The 22,644-nt window shown below is 55.0% G+C and overlaps 8 protein-coding genes across 8 annotated transcripts; 4 read left to right on the forward strand and 4 right to left on the reverse strand.

The window, feature by feature from the left end:
• Positions 1-34: 34 nt before the first annotated feature.
• Positions 35-3,051, forward strand: W97_00503 (uncharacterized protein; the record flags this gene model as incomplete). Its single annotated transcript, XM_007778417.1, has 5 exons — positions 35-684; positions 864-1,129; positions 1,437-1,521; positions 1,654-2,217; positions 2,472-3,051. 5 exons carry the CDS (start codon positions 35-37, stop codon positions 3,049-3,051), a joined length of 2,145 nt encoding a protein of 714 aa, XP_007776607.1.
• A 564-nt stretch (positions 3,052-3,615) lies between these two features.
• Positions 3,616-4,380, reverse strand: W97_00504 (uncharacterized protein; the record flags this gene model as incomplete). The annotated part of the gene is made up of 1 exon (XM_007778418.1): positions 3,616-4,380. One exon carries the CDS (start codon positions 4,378-4,380, stop codon positions 3,616-3,618), a length of 765 nt encoding a protein of 254 aa, XP_007776608.1.
• A 595-nt stretch (positions 4,381-4,975) lies between these two features.
• W97_00505 (uncharacterized protein) lies at positions 4,976-8,269 on the forward strand (the record flags this gene model as incomplete). Its single annotated transcript, XM_007778419.1, has 3 exons — positions 4,976-7,572; positions 7,630-7,751; positions 7,875-8,269. 3 exons carry the CDS (start codon positions 4,976-4,978, stop codon positions 8,267-8,269), a joined length of 3,114 nt encoding a protein of 1,037 aa, XP_007776609.1.
• A 3,187-nt stretch (positions 8,270-11,456) lies between these two features.
• On the forward strand, positions 11,457-12,074 carry W97_00506 (uncharacterized protein; the record flags this gene model as incomplete). The annotated part of the gene is made up of 1 exon (XM_007778420.1): positions 11,457-12,074. One exon carries the CDS (start codon positions 11,457-11,459, stop codon positions 12,072-12,074), a length of 618 nt encoding a protein of 205 aa, XP_007776610.1.
• Positions 12,075-14,485: 2,411 nt separating this feature from the next.
• On the reverse strand, positions 14,486-17,784 carry W97_00507 (uncharacterized protein; the record flags this gene model as incomplete). The annotated part of the gene is made up of 3 exons (XM_007778421.1): positions 14,486-15,532; positions 15,635-16,262; positions 16,610-17,784. The coding sequence occupies 3 exons, from the start codon at positions 17,782-17,784 to the stop codon at positions 14,486-14,488; spliced, it is 2,850 nt and encodes a 949-aa protein (XP_007776611.1).
• Positions 17,785-18,128: 344 nt separating this feature from the next.
• W97_00508 (uncharacterized protein) lies at positions 18,129-18,647 on the forward strand (the record flags this gene model as incomplete). Its single annotated transcript, XM_007778422.1, has 1 exon — positions 18,129-18,647. One exon carries the CDS (start codon positions 18,129-18,131, stop codon positions 18,645-18,647), a length of 519 nt encoding a protein of 172 aa, XP_007776612.1.
• Positions 18,648-18,798: 151 nt separating this feature from the next.
• W97_00509 (3-oxoacyl-[acyl-carrier protein] reductase) lies at positions 18,799-19,922 on the reverse strand (the record flags this gene model as incomplete). The annotated part of the gene is made up of 4 exons (XM_007778423.1): positions 18,799-19,255; positions 19,322-19,649; positions 19,712-19,743; positions 19,798-19,922. 4 exons carry the CDS (start codon positions 19,920-19,922, stop codon positions 18,799-18,801), a joined length of 942 nt encoding a protein of 313 aa, XP_007776613.1.
• A 437-nt stretch (positions 19,923-20,359) lies between these two features.
• On the reverse strand, positions 20,360-22,268 carry W97_00510 (uncharacterized protein; the record flags this gene model as incomplete). Its single annotated transcript, XM_007778424.1, has 5 exons — positions 20,360-21,073; positions 21,126-21,292; positions 21,377-21,936; positions 21,995-22,125; positions 22,188-22,268. The coding sequence occupies 5 exons, from the start codon at positions 22,266-22,268 to the stop codon at positions 20,360-20,362; spliced, it is 1,653 nt and encodes a 550-aa protein (XP_007776614.1).
• Positions 22,269-22,644: the final 376 nt, after the last annotated feature.

Genomic DNA, 22,644 nt, shown 5'->3' on the forward strand with positions numbered 1-22,644 from the left:
AGGGGGACACACATCCACCTATACCGCTGTCGACATGGCGTTTCAACTTCCACCCGGCGTCGTACCCCACATCATCAGCGATTCCGACAACGAGCCCGACATGGCACCACCTCAACCTACGTTCATCCCACGTCATCGTAACAAAAATCAAGATCATAACAAGTTCGACTTTGATGCATGGTTCACGGCGTACGACGCTGGTGGGAAAGCCAAGCGTATGGAAAACGAGGCTCCAAGAACTGTCCGTAAAGAATCGAAAGTTTCGGACGATGAAGGTGTTTCATTCGAAATGGAAGACACAGAGATGGAAGATCAGGTCCTAGTATCTGGAGTGGATCTTCTACAGGAAGAGTGGCAGATGCAAGAGCTGGCCATGCTGAATATGCTTACGGAAGACGATTGCTTGCAGCGGATTCTGGAAATCTTCCCGGACATCGCACATGACCACGTGCTTGAATCCTACCGGGCCAAGTTTACCTATGGGATCGAAACCCCAGAGCTTTCTACTGTCACCGCATGGCGCACCGATTTCGTCAATACATTGATCGAGTCTGGGAAGTATCCGAAGGAGCGGGAACGGCGTCAAGAACTCAAGAGAAAACGGGAGGATAGCAATCGAGATGATGCTACGGAGTTCGAGAAGGAGAACCGGGAGGCCGCTGACCAGAGTTACCTCAATGCTGCGTAAGTCGCCCCAGTGAATGCCTGTGCCAACGCTGCCGCACTAGGTGAACAGCCACGAGCGAGTTGCACGACGTACGGTCACGCGGTCAGTATTCGCCACGACAAGCACCGCTACGTGTCTCAGCTATAACCTTCTGGTCACCCGCGGCAGAAACTTTCTAACGTTCATCGGCTTCTAGACAGCGACTCCTGCAAGACGAATTTCCCCAAGTGCCCATCAAATTCATCAGAGAAAAACTCCGAAAGCATCAGTTTCTTATTAAAGCATACGCCGTCATCGAAGCCGCCGAACGCAATCTCGATACCGGGCAGCAGCAACGCTCGTACCGCAAAGTTCGTGCACGAGCGCCACGACCGGCCCTTACCGAAAACTTAGCAACTATGACGAATGGTGCGCTTGCGCGGGAACTGGCAGCTGCTAGACGCCGACGGGAGCAACAAGAAGGTAAGTTCAGTTCTCAAACGCATTTCGGAAACACAGCCGGATATTTCGGACACGCGCGTTCAGGATCAGCGTCTTCAGAAAGGGGTTGGACGCCCTCCGCCTCCGTTAAAGTGGTTTGAGAGCGTCTAAACCTGCTCGTTACTCTGCGTAGAACGACAGGGAGTATGCCGGCCTCATGAATGTCGATCACCAACATCACTCCAGCTGGTTACGACCACCGCCCCAAATACTCTAAGCGGATTTGCAGATCTTTTCCCACTTTACTCCTTGCGCTTTAATCCAGTATGCAGCACTGACACGTCTATAGCGAAACGCCGAAAAGACGCCGAGAAAGCTCACGCCGAGCGCAAGAACGAAGAACATGCCCGTCGTAACGAAGCCATGAGCGAATGGTGAGTGATTTGAACACTCGTCAGATTGCTAAGAAACCTGTGATTTCCGGGATGTGGTTTGCCCAAACATCTGCTCTAGACAAACGCAACGTCTATGGGCTTCGTATGTATCTCCTGCTGACTGTCTTACAGTGGCTGCTGCTTTACAGAGTACCCTACAAACAGGATGATCTACTGCAACGGCGACACAATCCACTTTTTCTGCCAGGATTGCGCCGCCAACTACGTCAAGGCAGAAGTGGGACAATCGAAATGCAGACCAAAATGCATGGACACAAGCGGCTGCGGAGCTGATTTCAGCAGAGGGCAGCTAATGTCCTTCCTCGACCGCAAGACGTTCGATAAGCTCGAGAACCTCCAGCAACAAGAAGACATACGTAACGCTGGCCTGAAAGACCTCGCCGAGTGTCCGTTTTGCGACTTCAAAGCGATATTGCCCCCTGTCCACGTCGACCGCGAGTTCCGCTGCCACAACACCGAGTGCGAGAAGATCAGCTGCCGCCTTTGCAAGCTCGAGACACACATCCCGCTTACCTGCGAGCAAAACGCCAAAGAGAGGAAAGGCAGCGTGCGGCACGCTGTGGAGGAGGCCATGTCGGAGGCGCTAATCAGGAGCTGCAACCGGTGCAAGAACAAGTTCGTCAAGGATTGGGGATGCAACAAGATGTCGTGTACCAGCTGCGGCAACAGACAATGGTAAGTCTGCAGATCCCTACTTGTTTACACTACTGCAAGAAGCACAGGGTGCGTAAGGGTAGAGCCCGAACAAATGAGGTCAAGCTACTCAAGACATTTTGGGTGCCACTGAAGGGCGCATCAGTCCAACATCTGGCGGACCTCAAGCGGTCTCGAGCTAGCCAGCACACGAAGAATGTTAATTCTCTAGTACCCCTACGTCATCATCCTTTGTATTCCAGCATGCACAAGGCAGTCGAACTAACTTCCAACAGCTACGTCTGCTCCCAGAACGTCCACGACTACCAACATTTCGGCGCCGGTCGATGTCCGCTTTACGACGACACCGATGCAAGGCACGACGATGAGGTGAAGGCCGCCGAAGCTGAGGCGTTGAAGAAAGTCCGCGTCGAGAACCCCGATATGACCGAAGACGAGCTCAAAGTCAAGGTCTCCGATGCCGTAAAAGCGCAAGAACGGCAAGCACGAGAAAGGCGTCGCCAGCAGAACCCGGACGCCGATATTCTTGCACGAGCGCATGGAGGCGGACACATGATGGGCCACGGTATGGCCTTCGCAAACCCGCAAGGTGTACCTCATGTGCTTCACCCGCAGGTGGTTCCCCCACCATTCATTCCAGAAGCCTTTGGCCCCGCTCTCTACGGCGTGCCTCAGCTATTCCAAGTCCCACATTGGGTGGGAGGTGGTGCACCACATGGGCCTATGCCTATGATGGGGCCTCAACAGGCTGCGGCGCACTTTTATGGTGTGGCGCCCCAGCCCTTTGAGAATTACCCCCACCTGCACAACTGGGCGAACTTCATGCAACAAGATATGGCTCATCGGCACCGGTAGCTGCTGAGATTTTCAGGCGGTACGCGAGGAGGTACGGACCAGACCTCGGCGAGAATGGACAGCCCCATCGCCCGCCATTTTTGCGCCCACGTCACAACAGCTCCTGCTGATCCAACATAGCTACGCGGCGTCTGGTCCATCGCCAGTGTGACGGAGCAACAATGAGATGGGGAGGTTTCGGATTATGTCATGCTGATTGTCTTAGATTTGCCAGGCGGGTTTCTGTGCTTTTGCACACGACCCACGAACGGCGCTCGGTGTACTCAGGGGTAGCTTCTTTGTTTTCTTTTATTTGCTAATGGCGACATTGATACCCTTTCGGTTTTTTGCTGCGTGTTCTGTTGCTTTCCGCTCCGCAATTGGCGTGGCTAAGGGATAGATGGCTCCAATGGCAGGGCATGCATATCTCCGGTGAGATCTCTTGACATCATTCGTTGTCGACTAACACCCTTGAACGATTTGCAGCGAGCGCGATGGTATGCGTAGGGGTGTCCCCTTTGCCATGGCTCTCCTGATCAGCATGTTGTCCGAGATGTACCGTCGGACGCCTTCCCCTCGCGTGTCTCATCCTGAGCCGGCAGAAGGGCTGTTCTCGGAGCTCTCGAACTTCGCCTTCCCCTCCTCGATCCACATCTCGAATACCATCTCCCCCGCATCCACAGCCCTGACCGGCATCGTCTTTAATCCCCCCAGATCCTCTCCCCTCTCCCTTCTCTTCCTCGTGTCCACAGCATCATCCTTCTCTTGACCCTGCCCACCCCTTCCCCCACCCCCCCTTTGCAGCCCCGGCTCAACCGGAATCCAAGCCTGCGGATGCCCGAGCGGCGCCTCCGCCCCATCCCCCAGCTCAACCGCAAGCGTAAAGCTGCAGCCCTCGGGCAGCGGGTTCAGTTTCTCGCCCGCGACACGCAACCGCGCCGTCGCGGCCCGGAACTGCTCTTCCACGTCCACTATATTGAGACGCCCTTCCCCACCGCTCCCAGCCCGCACAATGGGCGTGTCCCGCTCGTGGGCAGGGATGGCAGGGAACCGGCTGACGTCCCACACGACGCGCTCCACAGGTCTCTGGCGCGCGTCGTAGATGACCAGCACGACGCGCTCGACGCCGCCGGCGAGCATGGCGGCTGAGACGGCGGCCACGGCGTCGCTGATCCAGGCGCAGAGGGCGGGATGGCGGGATTGGTGCACGGCGTGGTTGTAGGCGCGCGCGGTGAGGAAGGTGGTGCGCGGGTAGAGGGAGCGGACGTAGAGGATCGTGTGGATGCTTATGGTGAGGAAGTCGGCGAAGGTGGAGAGGAGGGTTGTGTAGGTTGCTGGTAGGGTGGTCATGGCGTTGGAGGATGGGTGGAGCGAGGCGCGGTCATTGGAGGAGGTTGGGTTGTGGGGAGAGGAATGATAGGTCGTTGCATGTCTCGAGGACAGGGCGATGGATTTGTAGGACGGGACCGGATCGGAATAACTCTGCGTGTGGGTGGTGTGGGAACAGTGGTTGACCTGTGATGAAGCGATTCGGCGTTTTCGGACTTAGCATTCCCACTATCGATAAGCGACCAAAAGATACTGCTACCTTGGAAATATCCAATTCTACCTTGCTGTTATCACAGCATCTGACTGAGGCCTTGGGATTAATTAAGAATTGAACAGGCAGCCGATTCTCATGTTCCGATCCCAAGGTAGTGCGCTTTGGCGTGAAACCGGCATCTTAATATACGTGGGAATATGTCTACAACTTCCGTCATGAGCCAGCACCGCCAAGATTAAAATCACATACCCCTCGACACGTCAACCCACCTGTTGTTTTCTTTCAGCGTCCTTCCGCCTGTCTATATAGCCTTCACGCTTGCTTTTTCATTCTGTTCGACATATCACTGACACGCTGTGTGGTCTCAGAACGCGTGCTCACATGCTACCTTGAGAACCCGCCATGGAGGAGCAGCTAGTGCGTTTACTAGAGGAAACCCAGTCCTCTCACGATCCCGTCCGCAAACATGCCGAGTTCCAACTGCAACAACTGTATTCGAATCTGGCCTTTGCACCGGGCCTGCTAGCAATCGCTAGCCATGAGTCCGTACCCGTCAACACGCGACAAGCCGCGCTCCTATCCCTTAAGACGCTGGTGCTGTCCGCCTGGTCTCCCACATTTGACGAATTCAAGGGGCAGATACTGGTGACGGACGACACGAAGACACAGCTGCGGAGAGGGCTGCTGGAGATAGCTACAAGCGATGGGCAGGAGAGAAAGGTCAAGAGCGCGGCTAGCTATGTGGTTTCCAAAATTGCCCAGGCGGACTTCCCAGAGGAGTGGCCGGACCTCCTACCAAGCCTTCTGCATGTCATCCGCACCGGTTCGGACGCGCAGCTACACGGCGCGCTCAAGGTGCTCGGAGAATTGGTGGATGACTGCTTCAATGACGAACAATTCTTCAGCAATGCGAGGGATCTGGTCAAGGTCATCTACGACGTGGCGGTCAATGATGGGAGGAAGCCGACGCTGAGGGCACTGGCCGTGTCCGTCTTCCGCAGCTGCTTTGACATACTGGAGATGGTTATGGAAGACCACAAGGCGGCGGTGAAGGCCTTCGCGGATGAAGCATTAAGCCATTGGACGCCCTTCTTCGTGGATGTGATGAAATCACGGCTCCCTCCCCCACCGACAGAAGAGGAGGAGAACGCCGATCAAGGCGCTGTCGAGAGACATCGGGGCCTTGTGGCGCTGAAGCTCCAGGTCGTAAAGGTCCTCATGAGGATACGAGGGGTATTTCCTTCCATGCTCTCGCCGCAAAGTCCGCTCCTGTTCTCCGCAACATGGGAGGAGCTGTCCGCTTTGCAGCCCGCATATCACCAGTTGTATATAGAGAGCGAGCGCCAGAGCCGGCTTGAAGACGCGGACGGACTACCCTACACCCTAGATTTCCTTGTGCTTGAGGAGTTAGACTTTATGCAAGCATGTCTTCGAGCACCGCCGGTCAAGAAAGAGCTTGAACAGCAGCTGGCCAAGCAGAGCGGGAGCGAATCGACATGGGTTACAGAAGTCATGAAGCTTGCTGTGGCCTACGCTCAGATCACTACGGAAGAGGAGGGGCTGTGGAACTTCGACGTGAACGTGTTCCTCTCCGAGGAGACAAGTGTGACGGCCAACTACACGCCTAGGACCGCGTGCGGTGACCTCGTGATCAAGCTCGGCGAATGGCTGAGTGCGGCCACAGTCGATGGGCTGCTATCCTACACTCGATCACTATACTCTACGGATCAAGGGTGGAAGGCGAAAGAAGCGGCTCTCTACGTACTGAATCAGTTGTTGGGCGATTATCAGGACACGGACAAGCATACAAGCCTCGAGGCTGCCAACGGGTTCATTGACTTCATCCGGTACGCCATGCACCAGAGCGAAGAGTTCTTACGTGCTCGTGGTTATCTTGTCGCAGGCAGCCTTACCAGGACGTCTGGAGAAGTGCTACACCCGGTCGCGGCGTCGTTCATGGAAGCCTCACTACAAGCGATTACTAATGATGAGTCTGAAGTCGTAAAGGTCTCCTGCATAAGAGCACTGCAACATTATCTGCAGTCCCTCCCACCAGCCATCACTCTTCCGCTACAGTCATCAATCATGGCAGCGCTGTCAAATTACCTCCAAACACAGGACCTGAGCGAGCTCACCGAGAGCGACGACCTGATGGTAACGCTCGTCGAGACCCTGCGAGATGCGATCCTGCTCGACACCCGAGTCTGCCTCACAGGCGGCGGTCTCGACCTCCTCTTCAGCATCGCAAGACACGGCGCCAACAACTTCCAACTAACGATGCTCGTCAACGAGACCTTCGAAGAAGTCGTGAAGACAGTCGCCGCCCTCGGCAACGACGCCTACATCCAGCTCTGCGCGAAAGTGCTGCCCTCGCTCTCCGGCGCCTTCGACGTCGGCACTCTGACCGAAGAAACCGCTCTGACGAACCTCGCCGCCGATCTCCTCTCCCTGCTCGCTGAGAACGGCCACTCGCCCCTTCCGGATGGATTTATTGCTTCCGTGATGCCGAAGCTCCAGCGCTTGCTGCTTAACTCCACAGACGAGGAGCTCCTCCGATCCGCTACTTGCGCGGTGAAGAACATGCTCCAGCACGACGCGCCGCAGTTCTTCGCCTGGCATGACGCGAGCGGCAAAGGCGGGCTAGAAGTCGTGCTCGTCATCATCGACCGCCTCCTGTCGCCCGCAGTCGACGACAACGCAGCGGCTGAAGTGGGTGGGCTGGCCGCCGAGCTGGTGGAGAAAGCCGGCAGCGAGCGTCTGGGGCCGTACCTGATGCAGCTGCTCCGCGCGGTGGCGGTTAGGGTCGGCAGCGCGGAGACAGCGCAGTTCATCCAGTCGCTGATCCTGGTCTTCGCACGGCTGTCGCTGGTGAGTCCGAAGGAGGTGCTGGATTTCCTCGCACAGGTGCAGGTGGGGAGCGAGAGCGGCTTGCAGATCGTCATGAGTAAGTGGTTAGAGAACTCGGTCAATTTCGCTGGGTATGATGAGATACGGCAGAAGTGAGTTTGGCGCTGTCCTGAATGCTTTTGGGTATGTTTACTAAGTCGGTCAAACAGCGTCATCGCCCTCTCGAAACTCTACGTCCTTCAAGACCCACGCCTCTCGTCTATAATGGTCAAAGGCGACCTCATCGTCCCACAATCCGACCGCATCATGACGCGCTCACGCGCGCGCCAAAGTACGCCTCCTTCTCTATTTCCCCCGTCTCTTCCCTCTCCGTCCATCTTCACCATCTGGCGCACTCGCCAACGCAGCCGCCAAAGCTCCACAACAAGGCAACACGTTAACCCCAACCTACAAGACCCAGACCGCTACACCATCATCCCCGCCCCCCTCAAAATCCTTAAAGTCCTCGTCGAAGAACTGCTCTCCGCATCCGGCAACCCGCGGACGCTTTCCTCCGCCGCTGCAGCGGCAGGCGAGCTCGCCGACGACGCAGAAAACAACAACAACAACAACAGCGAAGACGGCGACTGGGAGGACGACCCGGATGAGCTGGATCTCGGGCTTCCGGCGACCAAGGCAGAGCTCATGGCGTATGCGGGTGAGGACGGCGGATCGGGGAGGCAGCGCGACGATGAGACGCAGGCGTTCCTGATGGAGTTTTTTAGGGGGATTGCGGGGGATGCGGCGTTTAGGGAGGTGTTTGCGGCACTGAGTCCGGAGGAGCAGGAGAGGTTGAGGGGGATGAGTTGAGGAGTTTGTGGGATGGGGGCATTGGGGGGGGACGGGGGCGCCAAGCGTCTTGTGGTGAGGTGTGTATAGACCGCTGTAGAAAGTGTTGTGGTGTACTTAGGATGGATGATGGATGAGTGCGGGGCAAGGTGTGGATAGGAACTGGGTAGCATAGAGTGCGTGGGGGTTTCTGATTTCTGGCTAGGAGCATAGCGCAGCGCATCTTGCAAGCATAGCGCGTGGAGAACGAAGTACGTTTAGATTGCATCTTCTTGGACATTGAGCTACGGGGCTTGCAACTTTGAACTGGGCTTTGAAATCTCCCCAGGTCGTTAATTGATCCCCCACTTTTGCTGGTAAAATTCTATGGTGATGGCGGGGAGCGGCTACATATTGTTCGGTTCGGCCACCTTCAATCCAGGTGGCCCTTGGAGTGTACGGAGGTACGTCGCCGTTCCAACACGCATTGTTACGCGTGCAGGAACAGAAGCCCCTCAACCACAATAACGGGCATCATTCGTAGTTTTCTCCACGAACTCAAGCTTACCCTCGATCTGGCCCTCCGCAACCCCAGGAAGAGAGCACCTTGTTCGTACGTCTGCGAAACCAATGGATCAACACTCGCTGAGCGCAGCGCGTCTTGAAGAGCTCACCTACCACCGCCCGAACATCGAAGACCAAACGCTTGACGACAACGATCTCGCCGAGGGCTGCCCATTGGACAATGGTCGGCACCACATCACTCCGAAATTCAGTCTTGGGGCCTTGGATAGTCTTCCTCTGGAACTGCTGAGCGCGATACTCGTTCAAACTGACTTACGATCTCTGACCGACTTCCGACGCGTCAATCAAAGAGCCGTGGAGGTGGTGGACTCTATTCCAGAATACAAGGCTATCGTGGCCAACGCTCCTGACTCACTCCGCGGCATCCTCACTATCGAAACTGGCCGTTGGATTACGTGCCATGACCTCTATGAGAAACTATGCACCGCCGAGTGTGAGCAATGTGGGGATTTTGGCGGATTCCTTTACATCGCCACTTGTAGGCGTGTTTGCTTTATCTGTCTTTCGGAAAAGCCAAACTACCTTCCACTACTACGGTCTGACGCTGTTCGAAAATTTGGGCTGGATCGTAGCCTTCTGGCGTCTTCACCTTATTTGAAGAGCATACCTGGATGCTATTCACCGGGTTGGAAATCCGTTCGGACACGCCTTACGCTCGTCGATCCTGACTCGGCTCGACGAGCTGGAATCACACTGCATGGGTCAGTCAGCGCCATGGAGCAGTACGTCTCTGCCATGGCATCTAAGAAACTGGAAGAGTATCGGAAGAGGGTGGCATGTAAGGCAGCAAGCGCGCCAGACTCAACTCCACGCCGACCTCGCTCTGAAGATTCTTTTGACGGGCAGATGTCGAACCCAAGACGCTTCATGGCAGTTGTTCGCACGCCTTGGTTGGACCTACGTACGAAATCTCCAGAATGGGGCTTTCATTGCGTCGGTTGCGAACGGCAATACAGATGTCGGCCTATGCATTGGAGAAGAAAATTCACGAGGGGGACGCTCCTAGATCACATCAGGGAGTGCGGGGATATCATTGACAGGGCTCATCGCCTTGCACCAGCACAACAATGAGATTAACAAGGCTGTTGTGCAATATAGTGTTACGGAATCGCAATGCATCAACTACTGCTCGGTTGGCAACCAAAAAGTCGTCTTATCGGAGCGAAATGGATGGGGGCTCGCAACCATTTGTAAAGGATGGCTAGATACATTGAGGTGGCGCGGTTTGAATATGGAGACCCGTGAACAGAAGAAGTAAGAACGCCTTGTTCGAGCAGAGTCCCAGTTGAAGGATTGACGAGTGCTCAAATTTCCCCCTTCTCTCTTGTTCCCTCTCGATTTAATCGTGGCCATCACTCAAGTCATCTACGCATCTCGTCCCTCCCAGGCTTTACCATGTGCTTGGAGCGCATGTGGACGGAAGCAGGCAGCGGGATGTGAGGCAGCTCCGCAACAAACTAAACAAATCCAACGAGAACACTTCACCCAGCTGTTTCTGTAACCGCTCGTTCTTCTGTGTCAGCAATCGGCCGTGTGTCATCCTCAGGCTAAGTATTACTGCTCTGCTTTTGCCTGTAACTAACATAATCATAAACTATCCGCGCTTCATTCTCCCGATCCCATGGCGGCCACCTGTCCAAAAGTCTAGCTACTCCAAGCCAGCGTCGACGAAGGGGACGACGAAAGCCATTTCCGTTTTCTTGTTAATGGAAAATTCGTAAAATATGTCACCGTAGATCCGAAGCTTTATATGGTGGATGACAAGTGTTTCGGCCCAATCTTCATAACGCTACTACCACCCTTTCCTGCCAGAGATTGGAACGATGGTCATGTCAAAAGTGACTCTAAAACCGGTCAGCCTCACTTCGCGAGGATGACCAGAACTCAATTCCCTAGGGTGAAACACACCTGGCATGCAACCAGGGTGGACCACCTTGAGCTTCATATAGGGAAAAAACTGCGATCGAACGTCTTTAGGACCATATACTAGCTTCTTAAATGCTATTATATTACAAGATAGCGTTGCAAAAAGCGGCTAGCTTATATAAAGAAAGCTGCAGCTATAAGGCTTAAATAGGCAAGAGCGCAAGTGGATTGGACTGCGGAATAACAGCGCACAATTATATGGAGCGATGAATGCTCCGTGGAGCTTGGCAAGGGCAAAAAGAGAGGATGGGTTTTTCGGACACCACAAGAACGAAACCTCCACGGTCGCAAAGTGTTAATCGCCAGCCATAGCAAAGCCATACCACGATTTTTAAAGTCTATCAGGGCCCGCAAATAGGCTTTAATCGCGCCGCAAAGTTGATGCATTAAAAGCGTAGGCGCAGGCTTAGAAAAGCATAAAGCGGATTTACAATATCTTCTACGTAGAGTTTATCATCGTACTGCGAGGGTTTTGCAGGCGTTTTTCCCAAAAATGTGGGTGGAAGTTGATTTTCGCCAAGCAGGGCATGCGCCCGGCGTAGGGCTGATTGCTCTTTTACTATAAGATAGGAAGCCTTGTCTCAGCCTTCTCTTCAACGCTCAGGTCTGCCCTTTCTGCCGCTTTGGTAGCCTCTGACAATCTACAAGACAGACCAAGACCGAACCATTTGTCTATCAGTTTGACCTACGTGAAGCAAAGCAACCCGAAGTATACAAAATGACTCCGGAGTCAGCAAGTAAGACCGAGGAACGCAAGAGGGTCTCTACAGCCTCGAACAAACGCAAACGAGAGGCTCGCAGCAAAGAAACCCCCGCTTCCAGTGTCACTAAGCGTACCGATGATTCCGTACCTTCGAGCAATGGCAAGCCGAGTCACGACATAGTAGGACCTTCTGGGCTCTGTGATAGGTGTAAAGTCATCGTTATCGACATCGGGAAGGCGAGCCTTAGTACGAAGGTCCGTGATGGGGAGGTCGTGCTCGAGGCGCCATCTGATCAAGACCTCCACCTGGGTTTTGAGCTCCAAGATACTTACCCAGAGTTCCCGCGGCTCGCATCGTCTGCTGCTAAAGGGTGCCGATTTTGTGGCTTCCTCAAAGAGGAAATTGGCGTGGAGATCAGCCAATCTGTACTACGCGAGGTCGACGAGATGTTTGGAGCTACTCAGGAAGAGGAGATTACCATCGATATCAAAGGACTTCGCTACTATTGGACGAGGCGCTTTACGGGAGGTCTTTCTCAACTCTGGCCAAACCTGCGCATTAGTACTAGCAGTGGCCGCTTCTCCCGGGAGATGCTACTGCCCTTCGACATTATGACCGACTTTGGTAAGTAAGACTGCTATGTTCCCTCCCGAACAAGACGAACATTAAGCTGATGGGGCCTAGGTACACCAGTGGCTCGCTTCTTAGGAATTCAGCGTCGACCTGTAGAACCGAATATATTCGATTCACATACCATGCGTATGTGCACTGAATGGCTCAGGAACTGTACACGGGATCATGCGTCCTGCAAAGCCCCCACGGCGCCGTTCATACCAACTCGACTCATCTACATAGGAGACGGGCCATTTCCCAGTACGCCTCGTCTGATCATCACCAATCAGGACCCGTGGCCGACAAGCTGTAGCAAGGATCTTGACCCAGATGTGGCCCTCTCAAGCGACTTGTCCGTCCGATATCTAGCCTTCAGTTACTGCTGGGGCTGCCTTGGATCCTCACTCCCGTCTTTCAGGACCACAAAGGAGAATGTACACCTTCGGCGGCATGGTATATCCCTCCAAACTTTACCAAAGAGCTTTCAGCATCTGTTCACCCTTGCACGCGGGCTGGGTCTGCGATTTGTATGGATCGATTCGGTGTGCATATTACAAGACGATTGTGAGGATCTGGGTATAGAAATAGGCAGAATGGGTGAGGTGTATGCTCAAGCTTATCTCACGGTAGCGTTTACGCCGGATATCTCTACCTCTGATGGCTTTGTTCGTCGGGACCGTAATTTGCCCGTCTGCAAGGTTCCCTTTGCCATTTCCGAAGGGCACTCTCTGAAGGGCTCATATGGCCTCGTTCGCCGTAACAGCTACACCCCCCTGCACTATTTCAGCATGGACGTTACAGATTCCAGATACGATCAGCGTGGATGGACTTTCCAAGAGCGGTATCTATCCAGAAGGGTCTTGTTTGTTTGTGAGACAATGCTTCACTATGAGTGTCAGGAACTTCAGCACTCGGAAAACACGGCGGAGACCTTCGAAAGGGCGACCATGTTCAAGTGGTGTCCCAAACAAGAACTCGACATGCGCGGCTCAGAATCTCTGTACAAAATTTGGTGCAAGCTCGTGGAGATATACACTCAACGCACCTTAACATATAAAAGCGACAAATTGCCTGCTATTGCAGGGCTTGCAGCCACGATGGCACATGCTCTACAACTGTCTACGCTTCAAGACACGTACCTGGCCGGGCTCTGGAAGCGCAAACTTGTGGGCGGGCTACTATGGTGTCGACCCCAAGCTTGTTGCAACTTATGGAGATCATTGGATTATCGTGCCCCAAGTTGGTGCTGGAGCGCGTATGACGGACGCATTCAGTATCCTTTTGTGTTCGCCTACAAGCGACTGGAAAGCCAATGCAGCGTCATTGATGTCGTGGTGCAAAGCAATGATTCCCACCCTTTTGGCCGCATTACCGGAGGCTATTTGAAAGTGACGGGTAGCTTGGCACAGATTGACTCCGTCAAGTATGATACAGCTCCCGCAAACAGCCGGATGCGGCTCGGTGACCAGCAGCTTCTTTTCAAAGGCGACAGATCAGTCGCGAGCGGCATGCTTGACTGTCCTGGCGAACACACATGCACTGATCGGTCTAAATGCGAAACGCCAGACTGCAATGCAGGGTACTATCAGCCACAGATAGAGCATGATGTATGGGCTCTTTTATTGGCAAATTTTTCCCCCGAAGGTCGGGATGTTCAGCAAGTCGGTCTTATCGTTACACCAGCGAAGTCGCCTAATATAGAGGCTGAGTACCGGCGCATAGGTATATTCTGGATAAAGGTGAACCCCTATGGCCCGATCCATAGTGACTCGACCCTCTTTAATGCCTGCGAGAAGCGGACGATCACTATTATCTAGGCTGCCTGCATTTAGGAATCCAGTATTATTAAAATCCTAATAATATATACTTTGAAGAGATTCTTGTAATAATTTTAGGGTTATTATAGTCTAACTATGTATGGACTTAGAATCTAGAGCTTAGGTTATTCTAAGAGTTAGTTAATAGTTCTTTAGCGTTTAGTTACTAGATATTCTAGGGTTACATAATACCACTCTAGGAGTTTTATACTCGCTCTAATTATAAATTTTTACCTTCCTACCTATTATAAGGCAGCAATCCACTATTATATTATACGCACTATACTAAAAAGGTTGTAGTATTAGCCGTCATCGCGACTGGCAAGAATACAACTCCACTCAGTTATATGTCTAGTCGATCTCACTGTTCGCAGCCGGCTTTACCGTCTAAGGAGCAGAAGGAGCAGACGTGAGGGGAGGAGAGTTGATAACAGTTATCTACCTAAGATCTCTCCCGTAAATTATGCATAACAGTGCGAAAATGCTTGGGTATCAGTCTATGTAGCGCCAGCTTCTACGCTCAAACAAACCGCCTCCCACGCGAACCAATGCTTCTGAAGCCTCCCAGACTCGTCTCCGCCTGAGCCAGGACAACCAGCCCCCAGACCCCCCGATCACCCAACCAGCACCTTCCTCTTCACAGCCCGCATCCCCGGCACCGTTCCCTCCCTCCCCAACCCCCTGCCGACCTCGACAACAACAAATCTAACAAAATCCCTCGAGATCCAGTAACTGCTATGCGCGCCCAGCATCGTGAGATACTGGATCTCGAGCGCGCCGCCTCCATACTTCAGAAACCAGTCAATCTGCCCGTTGTCGTTCAGCAAAAACGCCTTCCGCTCCGCGAGCTCCTCCCTGCTGAAATCGTGCGTCTCCAGCTCGACGTTACTCGGCATGCGCGGCACGGCTGGCTTCCTGCCCACTGCCGCCTCCGCGCTGCTCAGCGAGCCCCGGAACGGGTTGCCTAGAGCGGGAAGCCACGAGGTGCTGGCGCTCGGCACAAAGGCTGGTTTCAGCGCCGCGGCGTAGGTGGCATCGACGGTGGCGTTGAGCCGGTACGCGACCGGGTCGTAGGGGTTGACGATGTTGTAGATGTTGTCGAGGGCGAGGCAGCCGTAGGTGCCCTGCTCGCCTGCTACATCTGCATCAAGGATTTCGCCGCCGGGCTTGGCGCGGCCGCGGCGGGGGAGCAGGGCTGCTTTCTTGAGGAGCAGGAAGAAGCCTGAGGGGCTGCCGCAGACGAAGAGGGACTTGGTGTCGAAGAGGAAGTGGTCGGATGGGATGGCGGGGGCGGGGCTCGAGGGGTCGGGGTGGTGGGTGGGGGTATGAGTTGGTTGGTTGCTGAGGATGTCGACGGCCATGACGCTGCCGAGGGAGTGAGCGATGAGATGCACGCGGCCGTGTTCCGCGAAGCCGGAGTTGTTGGAGCACCAGAGATTGTAGATCCGGTTGGCTTCGCTGATGCAGGCGGCGACCATTTTGGGGTTGTGCTCACGGGAGAGGTAGTAGGGTATGTCGAGCATCACGTCGCTGATGATACCGCGGACAGAGGGTAGGGTGTCGGGTGTGATGTCTTTGAGCGTATATTGATTTGAGGTAGTATTCTCATCTGTGTCTCGATAGCCACCGTCTTCGAAGGACAGCCTTAGCCGCCAATTGACCTGTTCTGTGTCAGCATCGGATGTCATAACTTGCAGGACATGAGTGGTTTCGATAACTGTGGAGAGTAGGGAGAGGAACCCCTACAACGCCGAGGGACTCACCGGCAGAACCATTATACCGCCTAATTCCGGTCTCAGATGTGCTTTGACGCTATCGGTGCCAAGCTCAACATTGACCTCTCGCCGGAAAGCATTGATAGCATGTGTGAAGTGGAAACTCTCCATGCGCTCCGAAAGCTTCTGTCCGATACCATGGATGACTAACACGAGATCAGTCACTATCGGTCTGTCGGACTGCGCAAGAGTTGAATCAAGCTTCTGTCGCCGAATCGGAGGAGCTCCAGCTTGAGAAGTCGATACACCTTCGCGAGCCTTTGTTGCTGTTACGCCTTTCTTTGGAGGATGCAACTTATCCCAGACATCCTGGTCAAAGCCGCGTACAACACAGATGCCTATGCTGCGCCCTTTGCGGATATAGTTGGCTAGCGGTCTTCGGCCGTAGTAAGCTGATGGCTGGAGGTTCTGGCGTAGGACATAAGCCTCAGTCTCGGTCGCGTAGATCACCCCAGCGCCAAGGTACAACCGCTTCTGCCCGTCTCTGCCATACGAAGCTGAACCGGCAGCTTTATTATCGGGTCCATCAGGACCTGTGGAAATGTCGATGAGATCGCCAGCGATCTCGACGACTGCTTCCCTTTCCTTCTCAGGACTTTCGGGTATCTCTACCGATCTGATATTGGTGTCAGTATAACTCGAACCGCACGCTGGGTGCACAATCGAGACGGAAGTGAAGGTATCGGCAGACTTTGTTGGTAGTAGAGAAAGCGAGATAGACTAGAAATCTGTCCGGACGATCCGACTCTTGCCTAGAGCAGCAGCGTTAACGCTCCTTGAGAAATAACGCTAGACTTATCTGCCACTCAATATAATCTTGCGATAGTTGAGTAATGACTTTATGCATCTGGGACGCCACAGAAGACGTGGGAGAATGGAACAAGAAAAGGGCTCAGGGCCGCAAACCCGTAGACTCTGGTAACAGTGCGTGAAAAACAGGACGGAGTTAGAAGTTCAGCTCACCCCGTACTCATCATCCTCTCCGAACCCTGCGCCGTTCCCGGCCTACTCTCCGGCTTCTTCGACTTCTCAGGCCACAACTTATGCAGCACCTTCATCTCGCCGAGCGCCCCAACCTCGACCGCGCTATTAAGCTCATCGGTCCACGACTGGGTCCACGGCCTCAGTTCCACATAGCCCGCCTCAAGCATATTCGCGACATCGACCTCCACCGGCAGCATCGTATCTTTGTAGAACCACGTGCCCCGCGTGACAGTAGCGATGTCGTTGACAGGAATCCAGTAGATGGGCTCCATTTGTAACCGAGGCATAACGACATTGTGGAGGCGGGAGACTCCTACGGGGACTTTTGCTGAGGGGCCGGAGGGCTCTGGGGTTGGGCGCTCCTTACTTGGTACGCGTTCGTGGCCTGATGCCTGTCCTGCAAAGTGGTCGTCGTCCCAGTTGTAGCTGTCATACTCGAAAGGCACTGGACGAGAAGATAGGGAGGATCTCTCCTTTCTAGATGTGACGACGTTTCTCCGGGAGGGTGCTCGTATAAACGGTGTCCCCGTTGTCGCCGGGGTCTCTGTACTAAGATCGAAAGTGCCAACATCGAGAGCACGGATCGAGCCGGAAAGGGTCGTGTCGGCAACAGCGCTTAGCTCTCTATCTCTGGGTTCCCTGTGAAGGAAATTCGGCGGAGACGCTGAGCTTGCCGACCCAAAGGAACCGCTAATAGGCTCATTGCTTAGAGCGCCCTGCTGCCTTGCGAGACTCGGTATAGTCCTCCGCCGTGGATCATAAATAGGCTCTTGCCCCCTGCCGCTGCCCTTACCAAGACCCGTACGGAGGACACTAGAGCTTGCCTCCGGCTCGTCAGGCCGCCGTTTTTCTCCGCCATTATCCTCAGCAAGCTTGAGCATCTTCCGCCGTAGCTCCAGCCATGCCTTGTCCAGCTCTTCATTGTCATACGTAGAGAAGGGTCGAGGTCGATGCTGCTTCTGTGCCGTGGAGCCGGTCAGAGGCGGCGGTACCGGAGACAGAGGGTCGTCCAGAGCGAGGGGTGAGGAGTAGAAGTAGCGGACTGGTATGGGCGGGGGCGCTTCGGGGGCGTGGAGGATCTCGCGGATGTATTTGTTAGCTTCGCGGGCCATGGCTGATGCCGTTACTGGCTCGCGGCCAGGAGGCGAGGCCATGGTGGGTTTCAACTGGGCTGCTAGGGTTAGCCGTGGACTTGGTTTGCTAGATGGGTGCTTTACATTTCGGATGTGTGTGGGGTGGAGCTCAGAGTCCATCATGGAGTGAATGGCCTTTGCATTTCCCAAGCCGAGGAAGCCTGGGTTCGCGCCGCATGGCGCGTTGCTGGAGTTCAGAGGGCAACGTGTTGCTCGTGAAGCCTGACAGCGATGACGTGCATCCGCAGATCGAGAGGCATGTGAACACAATGATCTAAGACTCGATAACGACATCAACTATAACAACCGCGCTAAACAGCATCTTTATACAGCGTCTATAGTCTTTCTGTATAAGCACATATACAATGTCCACCAAGAGCCCCAAGCACATCCAACCCACCCTCTCTTCCACGCCCATCATCCCCGACCCCGCCGCCCCAGGCACCATAATGCGCTACGCGCTGGGGATAGAAGCCGCTATCAACCTCCTCGGCTGCGCGGGCATGCTCTTCTTCCCCTCTCGCTTCCTCGAGCTCCTCGCATCCAAGCCCTCCGAGATCACCGCGACCGCCACGACGGTGACCCAATGGCTAGGCGCACTGGGCTACATCCTCACGGTGCCGATGCTGCTCGCCATCCCGAACACGCGGCGGGGCATCGAGAGCAGAACGACAGTGTACTATGGCTTGGCTGCTGGGGAGTTGGCATTCATTCCGCTGCTGTTGTATCAGGCGCTGGTTAAGCGGGAGGCATCGGGGATGAGCAGGAAGGGGCTGTTGATGGGGATGGGGAGTATGATTCCGCATCTGCCCTGGCGGTTTTGGGTGCTGTTCAGGCGGCCGGAGTGGATTGGGCGGTATAGGGAGGAGCGGAAGGAGGCTTGAGTATGTTTTGGAGTGATACGCGTGACGTTTTCTGTGGATGGTTGACCGGCAAGGGGGTGTACCAATATCTCACGAAATCTCGACTCCGGGAAATCTCTGCTCTGGAAAATTCTGTACTGTCAAATATCCATTCCCACTGCGTACATCACACCTACGCCAACTTCCCCGGCACAAACGGATGCCCCGCGCTCAACCCCCCACAAACCGCCCACGCCTGCCCATTCACATAGCTCGCCTCATCGCTCCCCAAGAACAGCGCGACCCTCGCCACCTCATCCGCCACAGCCCCCCTCCTCAGCGGATTCAGCTGCCCGATCTTCTTCTCCGTGCCCCTGGCTCGCGCCATCTCGTACATCTGGCTCGTCATGCCCGTCTCGATGACGCCGGGGCAGATGGCGTTGCAGCGGATGCCGGTGCCGGAGAGCTGGTAGCATGCGGTCTGCATGATGGAGATTACTGCCGCTTTGCTGGCGGAGTAGTCGGTTGGGCCCGCGTTGGAGCGGAGGCCGGCGACGGAGGCGGTGGCGATTATGGAACCTGAGGGGTAGGGCTTTTCGGAGGAGGTCTTGAGCATGGCTTTTGCGGCGTATTTGGTGGCTAGGAAGACGCTTTGGGACGTGTCAGTATCTCTCCGCGGTGTTTTGAAGGTGGTGATGGGGGTAAGGAGACAGCACCTCAGCACATTCGTCTTCATCATCTTCATGAACTCCTCCCCAGTTGCCTCGTAGAACACTTTCATGCTGCTGATCCCGGCGTTTGCGAACACGATGTCCAGCCGGCCATATTTCTCCAACGCTTCTTCGACCACCTTCTTCACAGAGGGCTCGTCGCCGGCGTCGAACTGCCGCACGTGGATGTCGACATCTGGGTACAGCGAGTTTAGCTCACGCTTGTGCACCTCGAGGTATTCGTTGTTGAAGTCGCACAGATACACGGCTTTGGCGCCGTTGTGGGCGAATTGGTGGGCGGTGGCGCGGCCGATGCCTATGGGGGAGTTGCAGCCTGGCGAAAGACCTCATGAGCGATTGCTATAGTGTGAAGGACCAACGTGGGTTTGTTCGTACCGGTTATGATCACTACTCTGCCTTTTACTCGCCTATGGAACGGGGAGTTAGAGCCCATCCATGCCTGTCAAACAGTGCACACTTACTGCCCGGCAGAATCGCCAGCTATCCTCGGAATCTTGGGTATGTTCTCAAATTTGCCCGGGTCGTCTCGCGGCTTGGAGAGCTGTTCGCTCAGCTGCTGTAAGCGCTTCGCCGGTGCTGAGGTCATAGTTAAGGTTTACGTGACGGGTTTTAAGGTGGCTTGTATGTTGATGAATCGCTGCAAGTATATACGGCCTTTAAAATACAAGTTGCTCTTTGTTGTGTTCCTGACAGGTGTATACGGAGCTTCATGATTGCTTGGGGTTGCGGGGAGCTCGGGGGTGAGATTCTGGGGTCTGGGGAAGTGCCGAGGCATCGCCTGAAGCTCCGATCCCCGACATCGATTATAAGATTCAGGCCAGGTGAATAGAACCTCCATTGAAGATGAAGGTACGGTATAGAGGGCGTGATTTCGATGGACTATCTGAATACAGTGATGCCATGCCAAGAAGCGATTGATATAAGCCCTGTCAGATACGCTCCTTACTCCGTAATCAGATTTGTACCATATAAAGATATGCTGCTCATCACTTGTACCAAGTTGGATGCGTTTCCAGCAGCTGTTTACGCGGCCGCTCCAAAGCTCGCCGCCCTCGCCCTCTTCTTGACCCCCGCCTCACTCCCCCTCCTGCTCCCCTTCCCCGGCGTCGCAGGATCGAACGGCTTCCGCCTCCTGACCAGCTGATACCCCCTATCCAACTCGACCTCAACCGCACACCTGACCTTGAGCGCCCCCACCGCTGGCCAAACGCTCCTTTCACCCCTTAGGATCCAATACTCGATGCTCTCCCTCGTCGGATTCTCAAGCAAGCGCACAAAATCCCTAGCCGTCAGCTCCGGCACCAGCGTCAAGCTCGCCGCCGGAATATTCTCGTCCAGCAAGAATCGTCTGATCCCCGGCGGCAGCCAGCCCAGCGTGTCCAGCTGATGCAGCCGATGCTGCACCTCCATGACCATAAGCCTCAGCAGCGGGACACTCAGACTTAGACGGCCACCAGTGCGCGGGTGCGGGTGATGCATGTCGCTGCGCAAAAACGGTGCGAGGTACGGCCGCGCCTGGGAGACGATGAAGTGGTTGACGTTGAAGAGCTCCGCGATGCGCGAGAGGGGGGACTCGCGCTCAGTATGCGAGGCGTGGGTCCAGGGGCGGAAGGTCGCTTCTTGGGCTGAGGCCCAGGGCACAATGGCCCCGGACTCGTCTTTGCATTGGAGCGTTACGGGGTGGTAGAGGCTGGAGGTGGAGGGGGCATTGGAAGCGACGGCCGCGGACCAGATGAGCTAGGGGATGGTGTTAGTTGTGAGGAGCAGTGGAAGGGTGAGGAAGACTTACTACGTTCGGCGCGGTGAGGTAATTCAGCAGATCCGGCACGCCGCCACCAGTGCTGGAGACGGTGATATTCAGGACTCTCTTGGTCTTGGCGTACGCTTCCTCGAAAGTAAGATCGCCCACGTTGGCTCGCACGCATTGCTCGAGCACCTCCACATCGAGGAAGTAGCCTTCCTTGATGAATCTTTTGACACGCCTGTTTAGCGTCGCGAGCCAGCCGCTCTGGTCATTGTGTCCCTTGGCCATCATGGCACGCCCGTTCTTCTTCGACTGCTTCGCAAAAGCCGTGAGATCGATGCCATCTCCCGCCAAGAAATCTAGCAATTCATCCTCGGTGTGCACGCCAACTAGTGCTGCAATCAACGCCCCAGTCGCCGTGCCAGCGATGATACGAGGCAGTAGCCCTCTAAGGTGCAGTGCCTTCACCACCCCTAAATGACACAGCCCAAAGATTGCACCTCCCTGCAACGCCAGCGCCGACCGCCCAAACGCCTGCCGCGTATCATGGAGTACGTCGAGCTTCGCCTGGTTCGTCAAGCCGGCATCCCCATGCGCCGGCGAAGTCGGATACGTGGTCACGTACTCGACGGCGAGCGCGACTTGGGTGATGTAGTCCTCGATCAGCAGCTTAGTACCCGCATACGCGCGATTGAAGAGGCGCGGCGCGGTGATGTTCCCGAGATTCCGTACCAGGCCGGAGCGCAGCAGGTTGACAAGGCCGAGGATGTCATCGTCTTCGCGGGCTTCGATGATAGCCTGCAGGCGCGAGTAGATAAGGCGGTAGTCGTAGTGTTTGCTCGTGGGATTCTGACGCCTGCGCGCGGCTTGAATAAGCAACCCGGCTGGAGCAGAGAAGGAAGTCTAGTATATACCATAGGTCATATCCCAGCACCTCGTCGAGCTGGAAGGCGGCGGCTTCCCACTCCTCGAAGAGGCGGGCGTCCGCTAGAGTTTCGAGCAGTGCATCGCGAGGTGATGGGCGAGACCACCAGCTATACAGCCGCTGCATTAGGCGTGCGCATCAGTATCCGCATCAGATAGGGAGAAGCTATGTGAGCAACTCACGAGCTGCCAGAAGAAGGCTACTTCAACGAAGATGCCGGTCGCCGCTTTCAGGACGCCAAAGACGCTGTGTTTCTTCAACATGACCAGTCGTTGGAGTGTTCGAAGCACGCATAGCTGGACAAGATTCAGTGGCCACGTCTGGAGTGATGGCGTCGATAGCGAGTGTTACGGTTTGGAGTGGAGCTCTGTGCCATTACGCATTACGCCGCGGGGATGCTTTCACATGCCAAAGTTGGCCCTGAGATGCCGGGCAGGCCCCCAGGCGACGGGCCTGTGCAAGGTTCGTAGGATATCGCAATGATATCACAGAAAACATTCATTGCTTGACGAGTGTCGTTCGAGGAGACTGACAGACATAAAGGCGACAGGTGCGACTTCAAGTCACGAGTATTGCGGGAACAGGAAGACGCGTTCATGAAGAGTAGGCGCCCTAGCGCGCCGTTTTCGCTCCGCTACT

This window comes from Coniosporium apollinis (assembly GCF_000281105.1).
Source record: "Coniosporium apollinis CBS 100218 chromosome Unknown supercont1.2, whole genome shotgun sequence".
Lineage (NCBI taxonomy): Eukaryota > Fungi > Ascomycota > Dothideomycetes > Coniosporium > Coniosporium apollinis.